At 35.7% G+C, this 19,982-nt stretch overlaps 5 protein-coding genes across 13 annotated transcripts in view; 3 read left to right on the top strand and 2 right to left on the bottom strand.

Moving 5' to 3' along the window:
* Window positions 1-1,376: 1,376 nt before the first annotated feature.
* Window positions 1,377-2,932, top strand: LOC105221785 (uncharacterized). Its single transcript, XM_011198896.4, has 4 exons — window positions 1,377-1,642; window positions 1,715-1,858; window positions 2,133-2,261; window positions 2,358-2,932. The coding sequence occupies exons 1-4, from the start codon at window positions 1,533-1,535 to the stop codon at window positions 2,833-2,835; spliced, it is 861 nt and encodes a 286-aa protein (XP_011197198.3). The 5' UTR covers window positions 1,377-1,532; the 3' UTR covers window positions 2,836-2,932.
* A 12-nt stretch (window positions 2,933-2,944) lies between these two features.
* LOC105221784 (translocon-associated protein subunit gamma) lies at window positions 2,945-3,965 on the bottom strand. Its single transcript, XM_011198895.4, has 2 exons — window positions 3,704-3,965; window positions 2,945-3,613 (listed from the first exon to the last, which is right to left on the bottom strand). The coding sequence occupies exons 1-2, from the start codon at window positions 3,849-3,851 to the stop codon at window positions 3,189-3,191; spliced, it is 573 nt and encodes a 190-aa protein (XP_011197197.1). The 5' UTR covers window positions 3,852-3,965; the 3' UTR covers window positions 2,945-3,188.
* Window positions 3,966-4,474: 509 nt separating this feature from the next.
* On the top strand, window positions 4,475-5,725 carry LOC105221782 (enoyl-CoA delta isomerase 1, mitochondrial). The gene is made up of 3 exons (XM_011198893.4): window positions 4,475-4,792; window positions 4,848-4,994; window positions 5,133-5,725. Exons 1-3 carry the CDS (start codon window positions 4,547-4,549, stop codon window positions 5,595-5,597), a joined length of 858 nt encoding a protein of 285 aa, XP_011197195.2. The 5' UTR covers window positions 4,475-4,546; the 3' UTR covers window positions 5,598-5,725.
* On the bottom strand, window positions 5,624-10,280 carry LOC105221783 (dynein regulatory complex subunit 3). 2 transcript variants are annotated; one of them, XM_011198894.4, is made up of 7 exons: window positions 10,157-10,280; window positions 9,403-9,657; window positions 8,607-8,890; window positions 8,355-8,533; window positions 6,376-6,952; window positions 5,957-6,291; window positions 5,624-5,856 (listed from the first exon to the last, which is right to left on the bottom strand). In XM_011198894.4, the coding sequence occupies exons 2-7, from the start codon at window positions 9,599-9,601 to the stop codon at window positions 5,733-5,735; spliced, it is 1,698 nt and encodes a 565-aa protein (XP_011197196.1). In that variant the 5' UTR covers window positions 9,602-9,657; window positions 10,157-10,280; the 3' UTR covers window positions 5,624-5,732. The 2 variants fall into 2 exon arrangements, with proteins under 2 accessions (XP_011197196.1, XP_029404410.1); XM_029548550.2 differs by lacking the exon at window positions 10,157-10,280 and adding an exon at window positions 9,729-9,856.
* LOC105221797 (probable serine/threonine-protein kinase DDB_G0268078) overlaps window positions 10,068-19,982 on the top strand; it is a 34,146-nt gene continuing 24,231 nt past the window's right edge. For 4 of the 8 annotated variants that reach the window (XR_007423074.1, XM_049459237.1, XM_049459230.1 and 1 more), the window contains exon 1: window positions 10,429-11,125. The gene's annotated coding sequence lies outside the window, so the exon portion shown is untranslated. Of the gene's footprint in view, window positions 10,219-10,361; window positions 11,126-19,982 lie in introns of those variants that run through there. The other 4 variants (XM_049459213.1, XM_049459209.1, XM_049459199.1 and 1 more) reach the window with 4 other exon arrangements.

The raw sequence follows: 19,982 nt of genomic DNA, 5'->3' as shown, positions 1-19,982 counted from the left end.
TTTAAAAAATCTGTGCTATAAATTCCGGAAGTTGTGGTATGCTCTATACAAACTTTTCTAACACCATATAAAAATGTTTGTATGTATTAATGTGAATCAACTATGAGTTTGTGCTAACTGTAAGGCTGAGGGTAAGTTAGTACCAAACTTGAACAGTTTGTGATGGTTATTTTGATGTTGATGAACTCTTTCGTAAATAAAATCAAGTGTCTGTCTGTAGTCTACTGGAATGCTCACATCGGTTGGTTACTTTAAGCTAAATGTACGAGAACGGTCCGAGAAGTAATTAGACTTATCGCTCGTTGGATATGACCAGTATTTCAAATAAAAATATGCTTATGTACATATATACTGATAGTTGCTGGTCACTTAAATAAGTATTCGATTCCTTCTTTAGTAAGGTTAAATTACTTCTGACCACTCTTTGCATACTTAATGTGTGAAAGATCTGAATAGTGAATACTGAAACTTGGGATAACTCTCCTTTCCTCAATAGTAGAGACACTTGAGACCTTGTTAATTAAAAATCACTCTGATAGAGGACTATCTGCGTAGCGTTGGACTTGTTAAAAGACTTTTGAACTGTTAATCTTACAACGCTACTAAAAGACATCGCACAATCCGCGTTTTTTCTAGGGATAAAGAGAGATCAAAACTTATCTAAGCAGACGTCAATCATCCGTACTATATCGAATTAAAAATTCTAAAATATATTCAATAAAATATATTCATCACATTATTATTCTTGGAAACGATTCAAGCAAAAATTCCTAAAACTTAAACTTTTATATGATAGTTTCTTTAGTATGTATGTTTAATTTGAAAGCAAATTTCGTCCCCTCAATATAACAATAGCATATGTGCTCATACGCCATTATTTTTTATTGCATATTTAGAATCTCCATCATTGATTCTATGTCTGGTCAAAATTTCGTCAAATTCTACTTCCACAAAGTGGGTCAAAATGTCATTAGAAAAAATGGTGTATAATTTCATGTTCAAAAATTTCCTTCAATAAGTGTATAGACATCTGATTTGACAAAAACTTTAAACTCGATTTTCTCAAAACCCAAAAAAAATTATACGCTATTGTTATATTGAGGGGACGATGTAGTTAAATTTTTATTAATTCATCAAGAACACGTTATTAGAAATAAGGCTAAAATCCCCTTCCAGCGGTTTTAATAATATTTGAAATTGTAACCAAATAAAATTTGCACTAAAATCAATCCTTCCACGTATTCGAAATTATCATTCTTATGTGTCTGGCGACGATGTTTTAGTCTAGAAAAATGTAGTACGTACTAACTTAACTATATACATAAGTGCAAACACATACATATATAAATACATACATAAGTATCTACTCTGCGCCTTTACCAACCATTAAACGCACAGGTATTTGCAGGCAGGTAAAGGACATCTAGTGTTTTGCATTTCTGTTCTTCTGCACAGGTAAACAAAATTCTAAACGCATTTGAATACTCAATTCAATTTAGAATTGTATGTCAAGCTAAATTGTCTGAAATATTATGGCGGTGCATAAATTAGTGTTTTTATTTTTTATAATATCAATAGTTGAATTTAAAATAATATCGACAGCGCCACATATGGCAAATCCAAAACAAAATGTCAGTTTAAGGTAAATAAATAAATATTTTGTTATGATCTTTTGTGCCGCGTGATTAAAAATATCTAATTTTGAATGTTGCAGCATAACTGAAGATTATAAAGCGCTACGTAACGATGCACAGTGGTTTTTCCAACATGTAGAAATCATAGCCGATTCATTGGTGCAATTTTTACCCGTTGTAAATAAGGAAGGCAGTAGATCCTTGACGGCGAACACAAATAATGCGTGAGTAGGAAACGATATGAAGTTGAATTTATATACATATGTATGTATGTATGTACATGTAAAAAAGTTATGAAATATTTTGGATGAAAGTGTATAACAAAAGTTTAAATTAAAAGAAAAAGATTTTAAGAGTTATATGTGTAGTGTATTACATATATGTAATATAAAAACTAAAATATAATATATTTTGTTTTTTAATAAACTAACTTTTAAGTATCGGTATACCATTACATAAATACTTATATAACCAATTTTAAATCATTTTGTAACCCAGCACATTTGTGGAGAACACACGTCTCACTCTACTGCTTGGGCTACGTCATATGCTTGTAGGTGTTAAGGAAATCTCAGTTGCCTTCCAACGCAGATTATCTGGTGATCATGAGCAACAACTGCAATATTTGTAAGTAAAAAACACATCGCTACATATGTATGTATGTACATACGTATATAAAAAATAAATTGTGGAATTTTTACCAATTACTCAATATCATCACAGAAAAACCGTCGCCCAACTGCTGCAGGATGCCATTCGATTTGCTAAACATTGGTTTTCACTGCTTCGTAATAGTCTTGCGGAGATATTCCGCTTATACAACCACTATATACCGGAAGTGTTACTGGGCAAATGTTTTGGAAAATACATTACAACTGCTTACCCTGATCGTAACTTTTATGAATACCCATTCATTCTACTGGGTGAGGTTATCGATTTCGGTTTTACTTATCTACAAAGCATTCCAATATACGATGTTGTCGATGAAAATATTACAACACCATTACCAATAGAAGATGTCTCATATGAACAGAACGAAATTTGGCCCGATGATATGGAGAAATACTCAAGAAGTATTGGTTCAGCAAGGGATGATCATGCACAAACAGCAAATACACAACATCCATGGCAGAAATGTTTGAAAATGTATGCAGCAGATAGCATTTCAAGACAGTTAAAATTATTTTTCATTGGAGATTAATATTAAATCTATTATTATTGGTTTTGTGTTTCTACGTTATTTTGGATCTAGCAGCCTACGCATTTTCTTTTTGTAAACATGAACGTATTGATAAAAATAAAACAACAAATTATTTATAATGGAATTTATACTAAACGCGTATTTTATTCGTTTTTTGTTTTCTTAATTATTATGAAATTTTTTCATGCTTCTTATTTCTGGCTTAAGTTGAAAGTGAAAATACTTCCAGTTGCTCTCGTTCACACATTTGTGTTATTACAAATTATTTGTGTTTCATAAAAAAAATAATGAAATGGTAAATCTCATCTTTGTATACCGCGTTAATAACATAACTGGGATCCAACTGTGGCATATTAATTAGTTTGAGTGCTAGTAGAGAATAACGCCAAAGCACCACTGGCCAGACCAATGGAGAAAATATAATTTACCAAAGGTGATGAGTTTTTCAATAAGAAAAAGCTAATGAAAATGATAATGGCCAAGAAAAGAGCATTGTTATAAAAGATCGAAAAAGTGGTAGCTTCATAATCAGCGACTTCGTTCTTCTTCCATAAAATGCGCTCATCCTTCTCTTTACGTGTGACTTTCTTGTCATCACCAATTTGACGGTTAATCTCGCGAGTTACGGCATCTTCGCGGCGTACAGCGATTTTGTGTTTAATCTGGAATTTAATGTTGCGATATGCCATAGCCATAAGATACGTGCTAGCGCCAGTCAATAGCACGAAGAAAACTGCACTTGACAGCAAATCCATATTATGCACACGCCAAAAGAGCCCTAAATAATAAATAAACTCAACATTAATATAAGTGGCTATTCGATTCTAGTTGCCTTGGCTGGCAACCGGCTACGTGTCACCATACTTACAAATTGGTATCGCCGATACGATGAAAGCATTGCTGTAGAATAGCGCAGATGATTTGGTGCTCACATTACGGCTGAAATCCTGCAATAGCAGTTCCTCTTCCTTGGTGAAGCCTGAAGATTGCACTTTTTGTTGCTTTCCTGATCCCATTTTATTTTACTGACAACACGGTTGTTATTAAATTAAAAACACGTACACAAAACTTTCGAAGCAAATAACCAACTATAGCCAATTGGAAGAAGTGAAAGCAATGAAATGAACGAAGTGGCGGTGGCACGAATAAACTCCGTGACGTGTTAAACTGTCAACGAAATGTTGACACTTCGTTAGTGGGGCGACACCTATGAGTGAGAATTGAGGCACAGTGTAGCAATTGGGTTAAAAAAGGTGTGTATTTGGATTACATGTACTGTGGAAAATGTGTAGAGAGAACTAAAAGTATTATTTATGAAGTAAATGTAGTACAAATCTTTTTATTACTAGGTATATATTTTTTCGTCAAATAAGATGCAATTACTAGACAGCCTTGTTAAAAATTATCATACTTATACGCTTTGTCAAGCTTTTGAAGATATTTTCACATCAGTTTTTTAATTACTTAAGGGTTCTGAGAATCAAAACCAATATATTTGGTAGTTATTTGGTACTTTTTTTTTGTTTATAAAAATACAATTTTTGAAATACCCATTTATGTCATAACGTCGATAACGCATTTCTATGAAAACAATCGATCTAAAGCAAAACGATAATTAGCGGATAATCATAAAATGCACTTCTCAAATTTGAATATACTTGTTGGAATCAGCTCAAATCAGATAGATCGCTAAATAACAATAATCAATAACATGAATATAATCCGTTCTGCCCGTTTTGGCGCTTCCACGTTGATTCCAAAAAACTGCTGGTCAGTAGTACGGTCAATATCTTCAACTGAGTTGACCAAACTTGAAGTAAATGATAAAACTGGTATTGCTGTGCTAACTTTGAACCGACCACCAGTGAATAGTTTAAATCTAGAGCTGCTAACTGATATACGCAACTCAATTAAAGATGCTGAAAGCAACAAATGCAGGGGGCTTATACTCACATCGGTAACAATTGTGTTATATTAGCTGACTATAAATATAAAAAAAAAAATTTCTTTAGTCCTCAAATTCAGTATTTTCTGCCGGCCTGGACTTTTTGGAGATGTATCAACCGAAAGAAGAACGATTAAAGAGTTTCTGGACAGCGCTGCAGAGCACTTGGATGACACTATATGGCTCGAAAATACCAACTGCTGCGGCTATTAATGTGAGTTAAACAAGTTTCTTTGCGTGGGGTCAAAGTACAAATTTTTATAAGATTGTTCATTTACATAATTAAATGAACAAAAACCAAATATTTTTATATTATGGCAGTAAATCTAATTGCTTACATGTTTTTCAACAGGGTCATGCACCGGCAGGCGGTTGTTTACTAGCCACATCTTGCGAATATCGTGTCATGCTACCCAAATTTACAATAGGTTTGAATGAAACCCTCATAGGCATTGTAGCGCCCAATTGGTTCATGAATTCATATCTTAATGTTTTACCACGACGAGTGGCCGAATTAGCGCTGACTCAAGGTAAAATGTTCACCACCGCTGAGGCGCAACAGGTGGGTCTCGTTGATGACGTTGTGAATACCAAGGAGGAAGCGATCGCAAAATGTGAAGAGTTTATTGGTTTATTCAAAAAAATTAATCCATACGCGCGTGCCTTAACTAAGCAACAATTTCGCATTAACCATCTGCAAGAGCTCGAACAAAACCGCGAACAAGATTTGCAAGCATTTATAGCTGCTATAACTAATCCGAGCACGCAAGCGGCGATGGGTGCGTATTTGGAGAATTTAAAAAAGAGATCAAAATAATAAGTTCGTGCACAGTGCTTCGCTGATTTAACCTACTATATATAGTCCTATTTTATTATATATTTCTACTACCCTTTTATAAATATTTTTTTTTAAGTGAATAATGATAAAATATATGTGTTTTTTTTTTTAATTTTACGCTTCTTCATTCATTATTGCCTCTCGAATTTCAGTGTGTAGTGATGCCAAGGAATCGGACATTAATTCGAGAAAGGAATTGATTTCAAGAATTTTAGCTCTGTTGCGCTCCAATTCGTCACTGCAAATTAATACAAAAAAAACAGTATATTAATGACAATATAACCAACGTTGCTGCTGTTGATTATAAATACCACATACTTACTACGCGTGTTACTTACTTGTTCAATTCATCGATCATATTTTCTATGAAATCTCTGCTTCGCACCATCAAACGATCTTCGCGCTCATCAATGCGTTGTATGTGTGCATCTTTCATACCGGCGATCAAATTTAGTATGGCTTCACGATCCTCCATGCAATGCAGCAGTTCTGGCGGTACATCTTCGAAATCTTGCAGTGCCAGCTTGGTGTTGATGTAGTGTGTGGCTACTTCGGTCATATTCTCCGAGAAGTGTATAGCAATGTCGCGCAATTGTCCGAAATATGTTTGCACTTGCTCCACAAATTTAGCCATCATCTCTTGTATGCGTCGTTGGAAATTAACGGTGGACTCCTAATATGGAAAAAAGCAGATTTCGGATTTACATACATATATAAAGCAAGAAAACTGGCTTAGAGACTTTCAATTAATACTCACCTCTATGCTCTCGTGCAAGTGCAATTCCTGACTCATCAGCTGTTGCCATACTTCATTGATGATATCATCAAACTGCATTGTAATTTTATCAAATTGTTCCATCAGTTCTAAGCTTTCGGGTGACTCTTCATCCTCACCGTGTAGTGTACGCAGTTCCAACGCTTTTAGTACAGCTGTTGCTCGCTCAAAAATACGTTCCTTATGACGTAGAAAGTCTTCGATTACATCCTGACCCATTTGCTGTATCTGTAGTTGTCCTTCTTCCAAATTCTCTTTGAACTCATTAATTTCTAATTCACGTTCTTCGTAGCGTTGCAAGCCATACTTATAAATCTCTTGCGTTACATCGTAGATGTCGTTGTCATACTCCTCGGCTAAGTCAGTCGCAGGCTGGCCGATTTTGAGCAGTGCATAACCGTCTTCATCACCTTTCCACAAGGATTCGTACAATTGGTGTTCGTTGAGATATTCTACAAAACTGGAAGCCAAACGCTTTTCATCGTATTCTTCTTTGGCCTTAGCGGCGCGCGCTATTATTTCCTTCTCCTCATTAGCTTCAATTTCGCGCAGTTCTCGACTAGAAATGGAAAAAGCGATATCAAACGGTCGGTTTCATTATTGTATGGCAGAAGATATTCCCCAAATAATAATGAATCGAGTTGGGAGTTATTGACCGTATAAAAATTCGGGGATGCAAATTAATTCCACTGCCGCTGGAACAAATATCAATATTGTACTACGAAGTGAGGTCGGATTGCCTTTAGATCGTATAATAAATGAAAAATTTTGCCCTTAAGTCTTCTCTTGACCTCTACGAACAATGGGCATTTTTATCAATTTGCCAAAGTCGTTAACATCTTGCAATGCTATAATCAAATTAAGTAACAGAAACATTGATACTCATCCAATCTTATTTGATACTGACTGGAAAAATCAGCTGCTAGCAACTAAAAATATTAGTCGACCATATATGTATGTATGTACATACATATGTATGTATGAATTAAGGCGCTATGATTGTCGGGAACTTGTATGAACTACTACGTCACTATCTTGTACTAAAGATAATAGCCTTTTTATCTCCACTAAATTTTCTCTGTATTCAACATAAGCGAAAGGTACCGATACTCTGACTAAAAGTGATCTAAGGACAGTACTAAACATTTCAAGTAGGGATCCAAATCTAGTACCTAGTTCTACCCACATTCATGTATCGTCAGACTCATGGTGAATTTATTGTTCCCATGACAGTCGGCTCTAAGTAACCGGATCAGACCCGGCAAAAGGTTGTCAACTCGGCACCATTCCTCGAAATTACTGCTGGCATATATTCTGGCGCTACAACAGCAACTTGTATTTCTAGCTATAAAAATCAATGTCAGTCTAATAGTTAGTCTATAAATTGTCAATCGAAACTCGATATAGGAAAATTTCGTGAAGTGGTGACTTCTAATCAGCTTTGAACCACTTATTACCTTTTATACACTGATTAGGGTATATTAAGTTTGTAACATCCAGAAGGAAACGTTGGAGACGGTATAAAGTATACATATATACAAGTATAAATGATTAGTGTGCAGATCTAAGTCAATTTAAACATGTTCGCCCGTCTTTATATGTATACATAAGTTTACGTAAACTAGTAACACAGTTTTTGAAATATTGATCTTAAAGTGAAAACGGTACTCTTTTCGAAAAAATTGTTTAAATCGGACAACTATAGCATTTAGCAGACATACAAACTTAACGATCAAAATCAAATCCTCAAGTCCTTATATAGAAATATTTTGTTTTTGACGAGATATCTTCACGAAATTTGGAATGTGTTGCTGGTAAGGGTAAAATCTCCGAAGAAATTTTTCAAATCGGAACACCATGAACGAGCAAAATCTATCTCCTCTAAGGAATCTTTAGTATTTGCAAAGGGGATTCCTGCTTCGGTGCAACCAAAGTCGACAATTTTCTTCTATTATACTCACTAATAACGTTCCCGACCTTTGTGTCGCATCTCTTCGGAAATCGTTTTATATTCGTAATATTTAACACCTGGTAGCACAGCTGCCACGTAAAGATCCATTTGAAAGTTGGTTTCTTTTGCTATGGGATTACCCTCCAAATTGAGCACGCGCAGGTCTTTCAGAAATCGAAATCTTTCAATCTTTGCAATCAAAACACATACTATTTAGTAAATAGTTTTACGGTATTGTATATCAAATGCATTCTCTCATTACCCCCACGGTTGTTTTGATTTTATTGTTGCCCAAACTCAGTATCACCAGCTTCTCCAAAGTATCTAAGTTTTGTATATGCGTGATGTGATTATTGAAAAGTGAGAGCACTTCGAGATTAACGAGTTTTTCAATATTTTCAATACGTTCGATGTAGTTGAAGCTCAAATCGAGTTCTTTCAGTGCAATCAACATATCGATGTGTTCAATAACTTCGATTTTATTACAATTTAACGAAAGCTTCGTTAAATTTGGCATGATCCACAAGTGATCTATGCGTAGAATATCTGAAAATGTAAAAATAAAATATATTTGACTTTTTCTAAATCAATCGAGCTTCTTTAAAGTAGCTTCCTTCTGGGTTTGCCAATAATCAGGTCATCAGTCTCCCCAGAGCCAAATTAAGACCACTTAATAGGTGTATAGTGATCACGAACATAAAAATGTCAACCTAGCGACCCTAGTCCAGTTTTTTAATATGCAGAGAATGCAAGAAGAAGAAAATTCAGCGTCTCAGAAAATTCATCTCTGTTATCCCTAGTTCGTTATTAGGCTGGCTTGAGGCACTGTAGCTGAATGTATGAAATTATAATTGAGGGAAGTGCACAATCAATCGGAATACGCTCCTCTTTATCAACTTATACGAGTATAAATAAATATATAAACTTATATGTATTCAAAGAAAACTTGAGCATTAGAAGGGTATAGCTTCAGTCCAAGTAAAAGTAATGTGATTCTAATCTCAATTTTCAACTGAGTATAATTTTCGTTATTCATAGCATTCTCGAATACAACTTACTTTTAAACTCCAGTCTGAGCACAAAGATACGTTCATATACTACCGGCTCCATTTGATGTAGACGTGCGGCTTCTCCTTGCTTACCGTCCTCCAGGTAAGCTTTGTCAATCATTTGCTTACTGATGATGCCAGGTTCGATTTCGGGATAAATGATTTCGTCCAACGATTTCAGATTATCAAGTTTATTAGTTTCCGACATTCTCAATTTTTTTTTTGCTTTGGTTTGAAAACTGTTAGGCCGGCAACTAAAGATTACTAATGTGAAAAAATATTAAGTTGCAGTTGAATATAATAATTGACTCTCATTTACAAGGGTTGCAGTCTACCTTATTACTTTACACTAACAATACATTAACGAAATTTCGGTGAGTTTAAACGAACGTCAGACCCTTACATGATCCAAACTGCATACTAATTACTACTTATGTGCATTACTTTAACCGCAAATGCTTTATTCTATTTATTCTAACTTACAACAACTTGTATTTTGTGCATTGTTTTGGTACGACGTTGTCAAGACGACCTAGGCTTCGGCGTTGCTGGGCATATGCAACCCGTTATGCCGAACAACGACGACATAGTCATCTGACAGACGTGTTTTGCCGGTCGGTCCCCGAGGGTTTGTACGTCTAAACACCTTCGAGACGTCCACCAACTTTACGCATTTGCCATTCACCTTTGACGACGGTCTCGTGTATTGTCCTAGACTTCGCGTTCACTTTCGTATGCATTCGGTCAGTCACTTCGTACTTACATGATTAGTTAAGCCGCAAGCAGTGTTGTTTTTGTGTTCAATTACTTTAGCTGTAACGCAAGGTAAGCCTGGAACAGCTGCAAAAAGTGGCTAGCACTTCGTTTTGACACGGACTAGTTCGCAGGCTGGCTGCTTGGTGACTTCCTTAAAGTTGTACGCCAGTTATATTTCGTTATTTTCGGCAATTTATTGTTGTGTGCTGCTTGGTTGGCAGGCGTTTTTGCTTTTTATTTCGTTTGTTATTTTGAAAGGGGTCGACTTCGCTAGCGCTGGTAAACGTCGGCTATTCGTGGTTAGCCTTAGAACCTTTAACGTTGGCAACGTTAAACGTTAGTTACGCCTGTGTTTATTGTGTAGTCGAATTTTGTTGAAAATATTAAGTATTTTTTCATAAGACAGTATAAAAAAATATTATAAAGAAAGTGCAAAAGAGAATTCGAAATATGGAAAAGTTGGAAAATACAGTTTGAAATGAAAATATTTGAAAGTGAAAATGCATAGTGAAAACGACACAAAAACAACTGTAAATACCAGTTTGTAAAAAAATATATATGTATGTCTATGAAATTCTAATGAGCTTATATAAAAATTGAGGAATTTTAAGCCGCAAGAAGTCTTGAAAGAAAGCAATTAATTTGTTTCATATATATCGAGTATACAGATGAATAATAAATGGAAAATGCATATTCACTCATAAATTTTAAATGCAGGATCATCAGAGTTAATTACAATTAATCGATAAACTCAGTGCACCCATAAATCACAATGAAAGTGTGACAATTGCAAGTGTTTATACTTACAGCGTTGCATACCATATACATATGAAATGTTTGTGTGTATATACCATTATATACATATATTCTTATATACAAAAATAAATAAATAAAAAAATATTAAAGCCCTACTTTAGTGTATACAAATAAATAAGAAATTAGTGAAAGCTTAATTGCCAAGGAGAAGCTAATGAAGGTAAATACAAACATGTAAACGAGGCCTAATATATATAAATATATTTATACTTATATATCGTCATTAAAAATGCAAAACACCGTATCAGGAAAAATTCGAAATTTAGTTTTTTATTGCTTACGATTCACTACATTATATTACATATGTGTGTATCATAAACTTTTAAGCTTCCGCTATCCAACATATAACCATTTTATAACCTAAATATAAATTTTGTTTCAATATGAGTTGTTTCTATTACATATATCATTCTTCCTTCACTTTCAAACTTCTGAAAAGTGATGTTAAGTTTGGTAGAATGGGTTTTCTGCGTCCGTTTTAGCCGAGTGCGTTGACTGCTTGAGGGTTGTAAATTCAAATTTTGGTCAAGGCAAAACTAAAGACTGCCGCACATTAGAAGCAGTCGTTATTCCTAAGAATATACATACAGCTGCGGTCAAAATAATAGTAGTGCCCACACATTGAAAAAGAAATGAAGAAGAAGTAGAATGTTTTCATTTAAATACTTTCGTTGTTTTTATTTTAAGGAACAACCACTCTTAACAATAAAATCATAAACAAAACTTAGGAAAAAATTCATTACAATTCAAAATTCAAAAAATAGTAGTGTGATTTTATTTAACAAAAATATATTTCAATTAGTTCTTCTTTTCATCTGATTTAAATTGAAAATAATAAGAAAATTAATTATAAAATAATTAGTATTTAGTTGCGTATCCTTTGTTCGATATTACAGCTACACATCGGCGATGCATTGAATTAACGAGATGTTCACATCGTTCCTTTGGTATCGATTTCCATGCCCGCTCTACTGTTTCCCAAAGCTGATTATTATTTGTTGGATTAGCAACAGAAACTGCCTTTTTCACATCGCACCACAAATTCTCTATTGGATTGAGGTCTGGAGACTGTGCAGGCCATTCCATGACCTCAACCCTGTTCCTCTGAAACCACTGCTGCGCCAACTTGCTTGTGTGCTTTGGGTCATTGTCCTGCTGGAAGACCCAAAGTAGTGGCATTTCTTCGCTGGCAAAAGGGAGCATGATTTCCTCCATAATTCGAACATACACAGTACGATCCATGATTTCTTTTATCCAGTATATCGGTCCAACACCATAAAATGAAAAACATGCCCAAATCATAATACTTGACCCTCCATGTTTAATAGTTTTAGTTGTGTATTTCGGGTTGTATTCGGAACTAGCGGGTCGTCTGACATATTGGCGAGATCCTCTTGCACCATGCAGCACGATTTTGGATTCATCTGTCCACAAAATATTTCTCCATTTCTTAAGGGGCCATTCCAAGTGATCGTTCGCAAACTTAAGCCTTTGCGCTACATGCTTCTTAGTCAGTAATGGCACTTTTCTTGGGCTATGAGCTGCTAAGTCCTGTTCCCGCAAACGTCTACGGATAGTTTCCACGCTTGCTTCCAGCTGCAAGTCACTCTTGATATCAGTTGCAGGTGCGAAAGGATTACTTTTCGAGTATCTAACCACACGATTGACTAATTTAGCGGTCATTGCGGGTGGCCGTCCACGTGTTTCAGGTTGGGATTTATATTTTAACGCGTTTGAAATCATTGTCGGTGAACAGCCGATAATTTCTTCAACTTCTTTGTAAGTTTTCCCGTTTGAAATTAGTTTTTTGATAAGGTTGCGCTGTTCAGCGGTGCAGTGCTTTCCTCGTCCCATAGCTGAACGATCTTTATCAGATTATCACAAAAATTTATGAAAATACATCAAAAAATGCATTACTTACCTTTTTGTAAATCTTGGACACAAATAAATATTTTTTATGAATTTTTCGGAAGCTCACTCCTTGCACTACTATTATTTTGACCGACTCAATAGCCAACACATTTGAAAGTAAATGAAATAACGACTCCACGTGCTAACGTATACAGTTATAACGGCACTTTTTTTATTGAACTCTGTCTATAAAACATTATTTTAAGGAGAATAAAGGGCAAAGAAGAAAACGCGAAAAAATAGAAACAGTTAACTATGTGCAGTAGTAGCACTACTATTATTTTGACCGCAACTGTATGTATCGTATGTATGTGTATGGGTGGTATATTTTGAGGTATTTGCAAAACCTTATTTGAAAAATTTTGTTTATGTCTTTAAAATTCGAAACTTAACTCCCTGAAACAATTTCTCTCAAGTATCAAGATTATATATATTCTACTCCGAATCGAAGTCACATGATGTGTAACTGAAACAAATTTAAAGTTTAGTCGCGTTGTTCTCAAAATTACTTTGTCCAGTTCCTTACAGTTGAATTGAAAATTAAATTATCTTCCCAAAAAATTATCTAGAAAAATACATTGAGATTTATGATGAGCTTGGAAATACTTCTACTTTTCCTCTTAATAATTCTTCATCTGTAAATTTAGGCAATCTGTGTCTTTCGCAGGATGACATTGCCAAGACTTTTTGGAATATCAAGCCTTCTTTCAAAAATTATCTTGATGGTCTGGCGTCTGTACTTATAAAAAATTATATTTGTTTTTCATCTCAAGCTTCTCTTCAATAAGTCTCTACCAACTAGTAACTTTATTTCAGACTGGAAATTGATATTCATTACTCCTATCCTTAAAGGTAGCCGAAAGGATGTAGTCTCTACTACTCTATCTACTGTGTCAAATTTAGCTATTTTTAGTGATTATTGCATGCCTGCCTTCTCCGAGGAATTTCAAGTGTTTGTGTTAACGTCTGTGAAGCAATGCTATCCGACTACCAGGATGTCATAAAACGTATTATTACTGGCGATGAGTCTTGGATCTATGCTCACGACCTGGAAAAAGACGATCAATCCGCCGAATATCGTGGCCAAGGGAGATTACTTTGAGGTGAACGACATAGATTTTGAAGAATAAATTAAAAATTTTTAAATTATGAACAAAGTCTTACTATTTTTTGCTCATAGTAGTATGTGGTATATGAGAGCTGGGAAAATCCGTGAACTCATTTTAACATATTTTTGACAATAGATTATAATACATATATTTTGAAAAAAAATTGTACAGAAACAAGTAAGGAACTTTGGATGTAACGGAATATTTTATACTTTCATATATCAAAAAATATTAATATTTTCGGTATAAATTCGTTGCCTGGGGCGCTTAAAAGTGTATGGTCTGATTTCGACAATTTTAGACATAATATAGCATAACTCGGAGGCCCTTCGATTTCTTCATTTATTATTTATATACTGCAAGCTTTTCACCCGACTCAAAGCAAGTGACTTTTCCGAGTTAATAAACAAAAGCAAACTTGAAGAAGGTAGTGGAAGATATTACGCTTGAACCACGTCAAACACTCATGCGAAGTGGCCTCAGTAATAGTGGTTGCGCTGGTGGCAGCAAACACGGTATCCATTGCATCGACAGCTTTTGCAAATGATTCATGCAGGATGCGACAAATGCAGTTTTTTGAGATGTTTACTGTCTTAGCTACCTCCCGTATTTTCGATACGAGATCGTGTACTTTTTTCTCGTTGTCCCTTCTTCAGCTTAGTATGGCTCATCAAAAACCCACTCCCAACCACGTTAAAACACATTAGAATAATTTTTGAATTTCGCCTTCGGCGGAGAAATGCCATCATATACAGCTTATAAGGACTCTTTGATTTCACTGCACGATTTAATAAGCATCTGTGGGTTAAAAGAAGATCGGTTTGGTTTCGAAAATAAATAAACGTTTTTTAGAATGATGTTCCATTTTTAATCAATGTTAATGATCTGAGTTATCTGTAGTAGTACTGTATTCTTCTTCTTCTTCTTAATTGGCGTGACAACGCGTATGCGATTATAGCCGAGTCAACAACAGCGCGCCAGTCGCTTCTTCTTTTCGCTACGTGGCGCCAATTGGATATTCCAAGCCAGGCCAGGTCCTTCCCCACTTGATCCTTCCAACGGAGTGGAGGTCTTCCTCTTCCTCTGCTTCCCGCGGCGGGTACTGCGTCGAATACTTTCAGAGCTGGAGTGTTTTCGTCCATTCGGACAACATGACCCAGCCAGCGTAGCCGCTGTCTTTTAATTCGCTGAACTATGTCAATGTCGTCGTATATCTCGTACAGCTCATCGTTCCATCGAATGCGATATTCGCCGTGGCCAACGCGCAAAGGACCATAAATCTTTCGCAGAACTTTTTTCTCGAAAACTCGCAACGTCGACTCATCTGTTGTTGACATCGTCCAGGCCTCTGCACCATATAGCAGGACGGGAATAATGAGTGATTTATAGAGTTTTGCTTTTGATCGTCGAGAGAGGACTTTAGTTCTCAATTGCCTGCTTAGTGCGAAGTAGCACCTGTTGGCAAGCGATATCCTGCGTTGGATTTCTAGGCTGGCATTTATATATATCAATATCATCGGCGTACGCCAGCAGTTGTACACTCTGATAGAAGATGGTACCTTCTCTGTTGAGTTCTGCAGCTCGAACTATTTTCTCCAGAAGCAGGTTGAAAAAGTCGCACGATAGAGAATCACCTTGTCTGAAACCTCGTTTGGTATCGAACGGCTCGGAGAGGTCCTTCCCGATCCTGACGGAGCTTTTCGTGTTGCTCAACGTCAGTTTACACAGCCGTATTAGTTTTGCGGGGATACTAAATTCAGACATCGCGGCATAAAGGCAGCTCCTTTTCGTGCTGTCGAAAGCAGCTTTGAAATCGACGAAGAGGTGGTGAGTGTCGATTCTCTTTTCACGGGTCTTTTCCAAGATTTGGCGCATGGTGAATATCTTGTCGGTTCAACAACCGACTCTATTCCAGCATAAGAAAATTCGTCAACCTACCTGGTTGTCTCCGGATCGAGATGGAAGATACGTTTCCAGTGTTTTAGACTACTATTTTGTTGCAGCCGAGATACGCACCCGCCACTGCGCAGCAAAAAAACTCACGTAAACAAACACAAGGAAAGTCCTGTTGGCAAGAGGTGTTCTGCGTTGGATTTCGAAACTGACACTGTTGTTGCTATTAATACTGGTTCAAAGATAGACGAAATTATCACCGACTTCGAAGTTATGACTTTCAACAGTGACGTGGGAGAGAAGTCGAGAGTGAGACGACTGCTTGTTTGAGGATAGGAAATATTTCGTCTTGCCCTCGTCCATTACCAGACCCATTTGCTTCGCTTCATTATCTTCTTTATGGCACTCGTCTGGGGGAAAACAAAATTAAAGCAAAAAAATGAATAAGTTTTATAAACGCGACGCAAGGGGTCCTTATCTCCGGCTGACGACGTCATGGAATCGTATAGCACCACATTTGATCACAATCAGTCTACTACGTATTATTGATATTGACCTGGTCTTTCGGGAAACTCCGCATAAAAAGCTATAATGGCTTTTATAAGTACATCTTAACGAGAGAAATAAAGTTAGAACACTCATTTCCGTTTAAGGCTTCCCTGACTAATTTTCTGCATAAACATTAAATTTTTCTTACATACGTTTAGAGATAACAAAAATAAATTTAATGAAATATGAGAAAATCATTACACAGCAGATATAATATTTTTTATTTTCAAAACAGTCGACAATCGCTTTTGACTGCATATTTTGACCTCACAATGTTGATAAAGATCTTAGCCTTCGAACTATGCATTATTATTTATAAAACTAGCTGACCTTGATATGAAAAATAGAGGGGACAATACCAAAATCAATTCGACATCCATTTTCATGCAATCAGAACCCCATCTGTGTATCTTGCAGTATGTTACCTTGAATATTTTCCATGGTTGCTTATTCAATGACCTTTACATTGATGTTATTGTAACTGTTTAGTGATAAGAAACTAACAAAGCAGTAATTAGTGAAATAGATAATTAGTGTCATGCGTTGCCTCATTGAATGTATTATATACGTGATTGGGTGCAATACATGATTCGAACTTGTTTCATAACCTAATGTACTATTATAAAACAAGAGAAAAGTGTAACTTCGGTTGTACTGAAACTACAAGGTGTGTTCCAAAGTAAACAGAACAAATGGGTTTTTCGGCAAAGTTAATTTATTTTATTCAAAATAGTCTCCTTCTGTTTCAAAACAGGTTTTTGCACGGTTCAAAAGCATGTCAAACGTGTGTTTTAGCTTGTTGGCCGTTATGGCCCCAATGTGCCGGTGCAAGCCTTTTGAATGGCCTCTACGTCTGCTCTACGTATGCTTTCCTTTTATGGGCAAATGCATTTTTCCGAAAAGGAAGAAGTCGCATGGTGACATATCAGGTGAATACGGAGGGTGGTTAATGATTAAAATGTGATTTTTTGTGAAATAATCGGTCACAAGGTGTCCTTCGAATGTCGGATTCTGAGCAATTTTTGGTCGTCAGTCAATTTTTGCGGAACAAACCGTGCGCACACCTTTCGTAAGCCCAAATGTTCGATCAAAATGTGATAAATCGATATTTTGGAGATGTTCAATTCCATTTCCATGAATTTCAATGATGCTTTCGGTTGATTTTTGATGAATTCACGCACAGTTTCGATGGAATTTCCAGTGATCGCGGATTTTGATTGGCCCACACTTTGAAAACGTTGAAACCACTCGTGCACTCTGCTACGGGATAGGCAATTATCGCCATAAACTTGTATCATCAATTGAAACGTTTCTGTCAAAGTTTTACCAATTTGAAAACAAAATTTAATTTTGGCTCTCTGTTCGAAGCTCATTTTCGCACCGATAACACAAACATACTGACACTTAAAATGCAATAACTTCACTCCCAATCCATGAAATGTCATGAAATTCTCATTGGACAATTGATAAAGATAGCAGGTTTTAACGCATCAGTCGACATTTAGATGGCGTCACCAGGGGGGTGCTATAGTGATCGGATCTTAACAATTTCTTCGTAGAATGCACCATTGCCTTTCGTGAAGATACCTCGTCAACACAAGTACTTTATACCGATCGTTCGGTTTTTATGACAGCTTTATGCTATAGTTGTCCGATATCGACAGATTCTTGGTGAGAAAAAGACGTGTGCAAAAATCAGATTGATATCTCAAAACCTGAGACACAGCTCGTCACGCTATTTTTATATACTTATACCTTATGCGGTCTCCGATGTTTACTTCTGGGTGTTATGGTAAATTTGGGTACAATACAATAAACTGGTGTTGCTTAGACTCGCGTTACCTAAATGTTTGATATATTCATTTATTTAGTTCATCACCATCTACCACCTTTATGTGAAATCATATACTACTTTACCAATTTCAACCAAATTTGGTATACGATTATTTTAACATTCCCATATTATAGTCCAAAAATAAGCGAACTCGGATAAGAACCACCCGTATACAACAAAATTTTAAATTCCATAGAGACCCATCCATCAAAAACCAATCAACATATCTGGATATCATCAAACTATAATTATTCAAGCCCCCAGATACTTGAAATGTGGACTCTACAGCCCATGGTTGACTTTTTGACGAAAATCGGTCAATGTGTGAATTATCTTAATTAAATTAAATGACCTAAAATATAATTAAAAAAATACCAAATTTGAAACTCTAATTTTCACCGGGGATCGAAGTAGGTAGGGTCACCTGTAGGCAAAAAATTTTGAAAAAGTTGGCTTAACTCCGCCCTCTAATAAGTTTAATGTACATATCTCCTAAACCACTAATGCTAAAATAACCAAATTGGCCTAGCGCACATATTAGCCCTTCCTTACTTACTATAATATAAAGTTATGCAAATACCCTAAGGTATTTCCCTGGCTTCAATCCTTGCAAGTTACAAGAGTATGAAATGTTCGGTTATAGTTTAGCCTCTTCTTACTTGTTTTATTTAAAAAGTCCTTCGTGTCGCCCCAGTGCTTTCGCTGACTTTATCATCAATCATCATCAAGATAATGACCATATCTGATCAAATTTAAAACTTGTTTAAGACTCCACTGAGTTGATCTTTAGTGCCTTCAGCGAATTTTTGTTTTTTCAGTTTCGGCTTAGTTTTGGAGAGCCATTCGCTAGATTGTTGGTCAGATTCGACATCATATTCATAAACCCACGTCTCGTCAGCATTAATATTGCGTTTGATGAATGTAGACTCCTCAGCTGCATACATTGTCCATTCGACGTCGTTTTTACAATAGATCCAGTTCTCTTGGTATGAGTCAATCATTGACACACTCTATAACCAAAACTATATCGTCCTAAACAAACAGTTGCCAAAGGCACACTAATTTACATATGAAGATCAAACTTCACACAAACATGAAAAATGTTGTAGTCCTGGTCAAGTAGTTTACTGAAATCAGTTAATCGTTGAGATATCTTAACGAAATCCAGCTATTCGTGATAATGCCAAACCACACATAATATTATAACATTGGTACATCCAATACATTTAATAAAAATATTTCCGTTATTCTGATTGGCATTGTGAATAGTTGCAATATATCAGTCTGTATGAAGAATATCCTTAAAAAATTAAGTGTATTTATTATTTTTGATATACACTAGTTTAATGATCTAAACCAATCCAAGTAAGCGAGTCTACTTATCGTATTTATTCACTATTTTAATACAATATTTGTCAAGCCCCTCAAACAACTCAATTAATTGTTGTATTTGAATACGAAATTTATCGTTTATAGTGTTTTTTAAACCTATGAATTTCAATGAGGCAATACTTTTTCGGAATTGGTCTTACTCGTATTGACAGTTCTTGCTCGTTTTTACTCAGTTTGGTTTGCCATTCCATAATGACTATACTTACTTCGGAGCAACGTTTCCAAAGCGTGCAAATCTATTGTCTAATATTGGTCCACACAATCGCCTAACAGAGTCCATAATTCGAACAACAATGAGAACATTTTGCGGGCTAAAAAAATCTAACTCA

Source organism: Bactrocera dorsalis, chromosome 1, assembly GCF_023373825.1.
Source record: "Bactrocera dorsalis isolate Fly_Bdor chromosome 1, ASM2337382v1, whole genome shotgun sequence".
In the NCBI taxonomy this organism is placed as follows: domain Eukaryota; kingdom Metazoa; phylum Arthropoda; class Insecta; order Diptera; family Tephritidae; genus Bactrocera; species Bactrocera dorsalis.
Note: the sequence above shows the minus strand (reverse complement) of the source record. Positions and strands in the feature narration are given on the sequence as shown.